The following is a 9,166-nucleotide window of genomic DNA, read 5'->3' on the forward strand; positions in this document are numbered from 1 at the left end:
AACAAATCATTATGTATGCCTCAGCTCCTGTTTCCAGTCTGTAACGTGGCTCTAACTGCACAAGTACCTCAGATGGATGTGGTGAAGATTTAAACTTAAAAGTTCTGGGTCACCCTGGGTTATGTAGTTTGACAAAGAATGTCAATCAGTGCTCCTAAAGTCATGCAAGAAACTCTTATTTATCTTTTTAAGAAAGACCGGTGCCTATGGAGGTGCACAGCATACTTACAGTGGGATTAGTCATATAGCTCATGAAAGTATGCAGCACCATGGGCACAAGTTGAATGCAATCATGATGACATCAGATGTTAAACTTATTTAAAGATGTTTATCTAAACTACTTCCCCACAGTGATTCTGTACCTCACAGTTAATTCTGAAAATCAAACTGGTCTCTTCTACAACAATAGTGTATAGAAGGAATAAACCTAAGAAAGACAGTTATGGGAGCAAGTTTAACATATTTTTCTTTTTCTTTTTTTTTTTTCTTTCCAGATTGGGTCTCAGCTTCAACAGTATTTCTTCAGTTGAAAATGGCTCTCTTAACAATGTACCTCATCTGAGAGAGCTCCACTTGAACAACAATGAACTTGTCAGAGTACCTGGTGGGCTGGGTGAACACAAATATATCCAGGTAAAGTTTATCATACTGCCTCAGAGAGCAACAGTTGAAAGATGGTGGGTAGCATTTGTGTGGCTATTCGGTCTTGAACAGAAACATATACAGTATTTGTGCAAAAGGTAACTTGATGCAAATTTCATAAACTGCTGAATAGGCATGGAAAAGTTGCAAACTGGAAGACTAAATCTGATTTTTGTGTGGGTGTGGCTATGGAGGGGTATACATCTGGAGGTGTGCATTCATATCTCTATGTGTCTTAGGGGGTGCCACAAATATGGGATTATTTGTGTACTTCGATTTCCTCTTTACCAAAAAAATACTCTCGAAGAACACTTACTTTGGGGAACTTTTCTCAATTCTACTCAGTGACATTTTGCAACCTTTCCCAAGAACATTCCCTTTGGTATCTCACAGAGCTATGTCTTCAGGAGGACAAAGAGACGCAATATGCATTTTACTTCAGCAGTATTTTTGAGGTGTGTGAGGCTGGATAGCTAGAAATATGGCTTCTTGGAACAAATTAAAATCTGTCTTCACTCGGACTAACATTTTACAGGAAGGAAAGCTCCCAAAAAGTGAAGACTCCCAAATGTAAATCACCACTTGCGTATAGCTTGGGAAAAATTGTCAGAAATGGTAACTCTGGAGCAAAGTAATATTCATCAGCTATTTTAAATCATCATTAGCGGTTACTTTGGCTCTGAGTCCTGTACGGTTGCACTCATGAGAGTGAAAGCATTAGAGCTGGAGAGAAACCAGTTAGCACCAAATACATTCTATATATACAGCACATGCTTCTGAACCACAGCATTGTATTAATAATTCCACATCTTTGACTCCTTTTTTTGGTTAAACTGTGATCAAATGCTAGTAATGTTATTAGATTGCCCTGCACAGTTTCTGCGCTTTCTGCAGAAATTATTTCTAATTGGGCATACTCTAGGTATTGCAAAAGGTAAGCAGAATCAAGCATTTGTTTGGAAAAAAAGATATATCGTTACTCTGCATAACGTTGCACAATGCACACCAAGTATACGACAGCAAACCATTTATCTTCTTTGCCACGGTAGCCCTGTTTCTCACTTTTGCACTTCTATGCTTTTCAGGTGGTCTATCTTCATAACAACAAAATCGCTTCAGTTGGTATCAACGACTTTTGCCCTCTTGGCTACAACACCAAAAAGGCTAGCTATTCTGGTGTGAGTCTCTTCAGCAACCCCGTGCAGTACTGGGAAATCCAGCCCTCTGCTTTCCGATGTATCCATGAACGCTCTGCAGTACAGATTGGAAATTACAAATAGATGTCTAAAGAAGGGGCTCGGTTGTTTTTCAGCTAAAGTACCTGTTGTAATAGGCCTGTTCAAAAAATTGTCGCTAACAATTAATGCCAAATACCAGAAACTTCACTTTAAAGTGGAGGTGGTCCATTGATGTAGAATAAATGAATCATTACAGATGTACAAGATCAAGCATACCATCAAAAAGAATTGCCAACTGTGCTTTAAACTGACTTATTTCAGCCTTTTTTTCCAGCATGCTTTCTGTGGTATTTTTCAGTTTTCTGAATGCTACAGGTTTTCAGATTCCACTGTATATGAGATTCGGAGTAAATATTTGTCAAGCTATGATATAAAAAAAAAATAAAATATAGTGGTTGAAGTTATTTTTATAGCCACACACAAAAAATTACTAGAGGGAAAAAGGACTCTCAAATCATCTTGAGACTTGAGAAGGTGAGAGTTACCTCCTTTAAATTTATTTCAAGCCCTGGAGATTTAAAAATATCCACTATAACACTAAGCTAATTCTGAATGTATCTATTTAGCAGAGGCAAATAAAGTTGTTGCTAATGTCATTATTTTGGGAAAAATAAAATCAGTTCATATTGTACACATAGTTCTTTTAAGTTTGCCATTCTTCTAGAGCAATGCTGTTCAGGATTAGCCTAACATAATCCTATTGAACAAAATAATGAGTAGTCTGCAGTACAAAACCTGTAAGCTATGTCTGGAGCTCAATGACTAAATTTTTCTAGGGCAAATCCCTCTCACCTTAGTCACAAGAGCAGTTTTAATGACTTCAGTGAGACTGCCTTGCAGAGTATAGTATTAGGGTTTAGTCATTGGTATCAAACCATGTATATATCTAAACCAAAAATAATAGCAGTTCACTGTTCACTCGTTCTGCATTGTACAATTGTCAGCATCCTTTACTGTTTTTGTTTTTTAAACAAAGTTTTTAATTGTCAAGTAGAGATATGCAGGCTTCCCATCTGAAGAATTTGTGGAATTTAGACTATAAGCAAAATCATAAGTATAGCAAAATAGGAAGTGAAATAACTGCAAGGCCTAGCTGGACATTGCTGGGATATCATTCGTAGGAGTATCTTCTTAGAGTGATTTGAAGCCCTCTGCAAATTGGGATTCTTCAACCCACACCAGTGGCTAGCAAGCACATCAAAGGTAGGCTGCACATTTCTACTGTCAATCTACAAAGCTAAACATATACTCAATAAAAAAGTCACCTTAAAAGAATCTTCTGCAGCCTCTTAATACTCCAAGGTCAATCTCTCTAATTTGTAAAACTTATATGTCATTTATATTAAAGAATAATGTAATACAGGCAAACTCCAAGGCGTTGTCTTTATTTTCTCTTTTGATAGCATAACATAGTGTGTCACAACTTTAATTAAAATCGAACAACTTTGGCATAGTGATAGGTAAAGTAAGAGCAAGCTGTGTGAAATTATCTTGCCTCGAGAAACTTTTTCATGCCTAACACTCACAGGTATTTTTTTCTAGAAAATGAATATATTCTCTTTATTCACATCATTTATTCAGGTAGTAAATAATTTGAAGCAATTATAAATCACTAAAGCCATTACACAGAAAGTGTTTGCACTCTTGTTAGCTATTTTCTTCATGTAGTAGCCAATGATTACCCCCATTTGCATCTGTTTGTTCTTCTGGGTTTCATATTTCCTAAGCGTTATTTTCAAATAAAAATAACAGTAGATGATATCCTTCTGTTACTGGAGAGGAAAACCCTCCAGAAAATCAGCAGTTAGATTATTTCCTTTTGATTCTTGGTTGGATAACTGCTATTATTCAGAGAGAGAGACGTGCAGAAAGGTAAGCACTGGCATTTCAATAGAGAACAAAGACATTATCTTAGCTTGGACAACTCCACAGAGTTTGTATGCACATGGTTCAAATGAGCAGATATAGACGCAACGTACAGGAAGAGATTTGTACAATAAATAATAACAATTACTTATTACTTGAAATTCATATAAACATATATAAAAAGCTCCCATTTATCCCTCCACAACTTTGAAATCTCTCCATACTAAGGCTTTTCGTTCAAACCAGAAGCAACTTAAAGTCCAGAAGAAAATATCTGAGCCTGCTCCTCCTCTGTAATACTTATGGTATGTCCATACCAATCTTGCTGCCCTCTGTACTAAAGCACAGGCTATTTCTCATGAAATACATTCCCCACTAACAACCAAGGGCCGCAAAGATAACAAGACTTTCCTGATTCCCAGTCCTGCACAATGAGACAGAACAACCAAATCCTGTAACATCCTCAGCAAGATCATGACGAATTCAAAAGGTAAACACACTGTTGGTTTTCCATAAATTGTGCAGCCATACCTACAATTTCTGACTGACAGGACCCTATCCTAAGTTCTATCCACACACAGCATCTGCAGAGACTTCAAAGCAATGGGAAGCCCAATACTTGTAAAACTCCTTTTCATATAAATACAGAACAGATGGCTCTTCCACTTAAAAAAAAAAAAAAAAAAAAAAAAAAAAAAAAGGAAGAAAAGAGGGTCGAAAGAATGGTTTTAAACTGAAAGAGGGCAGATTTAGATTAGATATTAGGATGAAATTCTTTACCCTGAGTATGGTGAGACACTGGAAGAGGTTGTCCAGGGAAGTTGTAGATGCCCCATCTCTTAATGCTGCTCAAGACCAGGTTGAACGGGGCTTTGAGCAACCTGGTCTAGTGGAAGGTGTCACTGCCCATGTCAGGGGAGTTGGAACTAGGTGATTTTTAAGGTCCCTTCCAACCCAAAGCATTCTATGATTCTGTGATTCTATAAAAGAAAGAAAAAAAGAACAAACCCAAACAAACTATAAACAGTTGGGTCAAAAGAAATAAGAGAGCTAAAGTAGAAAGCCTTTAAGCCCAACAGTGCATGTTGGATCCCTCCATAAAGTATAAAGACAGAAAACAGTCACAAAATAACCTGTAGGACTCAAACACATAGAGGAATAAAACTTTGTTTCCTGCCACAGCCTAACGCATCTTATCGCTTCCTGCATCCCTGGGCCACGGAGGGGTCACTGTGGGCAAGAGTGTGACCATCTCTCTGGGGTGAGAATAGACTCTCCTAGGGAGTCTGGAACAAAACATATCCCAATAATCTGAAAATTCAAGCTGGTGGAAACAGATATGAGAATAAAAAGGTGTAGTTACAGATCCTCAACTGTAAGAACGATTTAACTGACATACAGAGACTTCATATTTCTTCCATTGAATATAAAATTATAACAAATCCAAATGAAAATAGTAACACTTTCTTCCCTTTGCTTTTAAAACTGATTTTCTAATAATATTTTAAACAATTCTTTCTTTTATGATAAAGAAAGAATAATAAAATTAGAGACAACAATATATTTTCTGCCATCTTAAACTGATAATGCCTATGATTCATCACAGTATCTCAGTAAATGTTTGAACTTTCCTTTTTCTTATTTAAAGAGCTTTTCAGAATTATGGCCAATATTTTCTGCTACTTTTGATATCTAAATTTATCATTTTTCCTCTATTCATAAAACTTATTACAGTGTCAACTAAAAATTCCCATAAGAGGCTTTTAACTAAAGAAAATAGTCCCTCCTATCTTCTGCTAAATTGACTAAATAAGTTGGAAATGAAAATCATGTCTTGAAGAAGCAATGCTTCTTTAAGTTTTTACTGCAGTTTGATGCCAATATTGTGAACTTATTCTCTTCCTTTTGTAGTATATTTCCACTTTTTTCTTTTTTTTAGTTAATGTTATATCCCTCAGGTTTCAGTTTTCCAAAAGTACATACGCATTTTTTTTGTTAGGAAAACCATATATTGCTAAAGAATGTTATTTTTCAAAACTTGACTATAAACCAATTAGTCCCTTCATATATGCTTGTCTTTTAAGGCCAGAAGGGAGCTGGCTGGTTTCTCCTAAAGTGCACCGGTTATGGACAGTTGTCATGTACCTCATCGGTGATGTATAAATGACATTGAATCTAATTTAATTTCCAGGAAAAGATCATCTCTCAAATCTCTGGCAACAACATGTTGCTCTGATTTCCAAGCCTATAGATTTTTTTTTTTCAGCTGCCTTCTCAGGCTGCTTCTCAAATCCTCTAAAAACAGCTCTTTGACCCATAACCTGGCTTTTTTGACCTACCAGTGAACCACTTTGTTATAAACTCTTTCTGCTTATGTTTGCTGCTTCTTTTAAACAGACGGTATTATCTACTTCAGAGTCATATATACAATTTAGCAGAAAGCTGAGAAATTTCTTTTGTTAAATGCTAGTATTAATTTAATGCCTCTATAATATCACATGGAAAATAACTAGAAAAGATTACAAGACTTTCTGATCCCACCACTACTCTGAAGTGCCATCTAGTGTCACCGAGGGATAGCAACAAAGGTACTGTTCACAAATTGTGAAAACCAGGAGGAAAGATGTTTATGAGGCTTGATGAAAAGAGGCTGTGCGAATTCACATACTTACTGTGCTGTTTCACTTTCCTTTAAAAAAAAAATAATAATTAAACTACATAGCTGTGAAATCAATAGCCGTTTTGTATGTTCACAGTCAAATATTCCTGCTTTGCACATGGATGTTATTTTGCTCATCCTCTCTGAATGTACATGTTGCTCTTAAGTCTGTTTCGCTAGAGGGACTGGCCTACATCACTGTAATTTTTTTTCAAACGAAGTGGCCTTTACTTTTCACAGTTGTTACCAAGCTATCACTAGGTGGTTGGGTTTTTTCCATTCCAAATTTTAAACCACCAAAGGGCTTTAGTCGGTGCTAATTTAGTTGGAAGTAGTTTATTCAATAAAAAGAAAAAGAAATTAAGGATCATGTTACTGAAAGGTTTACACAGCACTGAAGGGGAAACATGAGCTGTGAGATGTTCAATATTAAGTGCATTGACTTCAAACTGAAATGGGGGAACTAAAAGTAGTTGATAAATTGTAGTGTAAAGCATTACCCTAACCGTGCTCCAGCTGCAATAGAACAAAGTATCTGTGCATCTCCTGAAAAGGCACAAAAAGTGTTTTAGTGTTTGAACTGAAATCAACACAAACACTCAATCAGCTAGACTCATCAATGGATACATTTAAAGTGACATAAAACAGCCTTTGGTCTCCCACCCTGCTTCCTGCTCTGGAAGTTCAGGGCTGTTCATGTACCATAAGTGCCTGAGGGTCAGTCTGGATGCAAGCACTATGGAGGGCTGCTTGCCCTGCCTATTAAAATCCACACTTTCCTATTGGAGATACAAAGCTGTGATTTCTTCCAAATTGTTTTGTCAGGCTGTTCTCTTACTCAGTGTGCACATTACGCCACTTGAAAGCTTGGGAGATTACCTCTACGTGAGTGTCTGAAGTCAGCAGACTCAAAGAATGTTAATGCTCTGGTACTGCCTGCTTAAGCTGGGACTTAAATTAACTTACATCTGTGGGAAAAAGAATGGATAAAACTATGAAAAAATGGTATTGCTTTAATCATATATATACATGCACACATTTTTTAGATTATAACATTATTAAAAAAGTAAGAAATAAAGGGAAATAACAACAAAATCAAAGAATCTGCAGTGTGATGAGAAGCAGTGATAGTCATGTTTCTGAATCCGTATGTGTGGCTGCAGCAAGAAACACAGGGAAGAAGTTTTTGGAAAATAACAAACATTGTCGGCCTCGCATCTGCGAGCATTTAGGCACATGAATAGTTCCAATGTTTTCAGTCAGAGGAACCGAAAGCTACAGATGGGCACTCAATTTTGAAAGGAAATTAAACAAAAGCTGCTATCCACCGTCTAAATACAAAGGGCAGTTTTTAAACATACAAACAAAAAACCTATCTAAATCACCTCCATACAGAAAAGTTTCCTCCAAAGAATTGTCTCAGGTACTGTCTTTGGCTCACACCCAGATGGAGAGAAGATGAATACTTCAAATTATAATTTCTGGTGATAAATGGCATGGTATCTTTCTTATATGCACAAATATTAATCAGTATTTTTTGTTGCTCCTAGAATTTGGCAGAATGGGCAGTAGAATATGTACTGCTTTACTCTGTATAAATGGTTGCAATTTACAAAACTTTGTATTTTCATATCTAACATGAAATCAGGCAAAATTCCAGCTTATTTTTTTGTCCCACTCTTTATGTCACTGACTCAATACCATTGAATGTATAACTTAAGATAAATCATACTTATAACTTTCATTTATTTTCAACTAATGTATAAAACTCCATGTTATATTTGAATGAACAAACCTTAAGAATTTTGTTACTATTTTTGAAAACTTCAGGTTTGGACGTTAACATTATTGCTTCCAGATGAAGATTTTAATTGAGATGAATTAGGCTAGTGCTTCTCCACACAGCAACTTTTTGAAAGTGTTCAAATCCTAATATAAAGGCATGGAAAATAGGGACCATGTGTCTGCTACTAAATGCATGTTAGAAACCCCTTTCAACAGGAAAACTCAGAACCAATTAAGCTAATCATGTAGTATTCTGCTGATGAATCCTTTCATCTTTTAATTTCAAGGTATTGACTCTTTGCAGGAATCAAAAGATTAAAAAGAATAAACCAAATTCCAGAGTGCAGAAAAAAAAAAAAAAGGAATTTCAAAATGCATAAAATAATCTTGACATGAAAGACAAAATCATTCTAAATATTGCTTGGCTGTGCTAGAAACTCTAGACAACTGAAATGCTTCAAAAGGCTTATTCACTTCTGAGAATAATCCTTCAGAGGTTTGTCCATACACATCATTCTCATGTGGAAGGAGAAAGTGGATATGTTGCAATGAAGTCTTAAAACAAAGCACTGTCTTTGAAGCATTGGCTAACGGAGAGCAATTGAGAGATCCTAAACCTCGGGCCATTTAATATTTCATCCTGCCATCACCAAAATTAAATAAAAGGATTAACCTCCTTGGTATTTTTTTCTTTTTTTTCTATCCCTTACTGCTCATTTCCAGCACCAAGTTCTTTAAAGACATGCCAATCATTTTTGATATATAGTAGGAGCCACTGTATGTGTAGGTTACGGGGAGATAGAGAAAATTGTGTGAATTTCTGTTCAACAGATGCAGATAATGGGAATGTTATGGAAAAAGTTAAGTAGTTAGGCTCCTTACTGCTGTCAAAGGACTAAATTACTGTGAAATGGTAATATTTCCTTTGAACTTCCTTGTCAGAATTCTGACTCACAGGATTTTTGTGTTCCCTACA

The 9,166-nt window shown here is 36.1% G+C and overlaps 1 protein-coding gene across 1 annotated transcript in view; it reads left to right on the top strand.

Moving 5' to 3' along the window:
• The window catches only part of DCN (decorin), a 40,194-nt gene extending 36,946 nt beyond the window's left edge, over positions 1-3,248 (top strand). The window contains exons 7-8 of the mRNA XM_009882602.1: positions 495-633; positions 1,728-3,248. Coding sequence (XP_009880904.1) covers positions 495-633; positions 1,728-1,922 — 334 coding nt within the window. The 3' untranslated portion in view covers positions 1,923-3,248. The remainder of the gene's footprint in view (positions 1-494; positions 634-1,727) is intronic.
• The last annotated feature ends 5,918 nt before the right edge of the window (positions 3,249-9,166 follow it).

The sequence above is a fragment of the Charadrius vociferus genome, unplaced genomic scaffold, assembly GCF_000708025.1.
Source record: "Charadrius vociferus isolate BGI_N301 unplaced genomic scaffold, ASM70802v2 scaffold72, whole genome shotgun sequence".
Lineage (NCBI taxonomy): Eukaryota > Metazoa > Chordata > Aves > Charadriiformes > Charadriidae > Charadrius > Charadrius vociferus.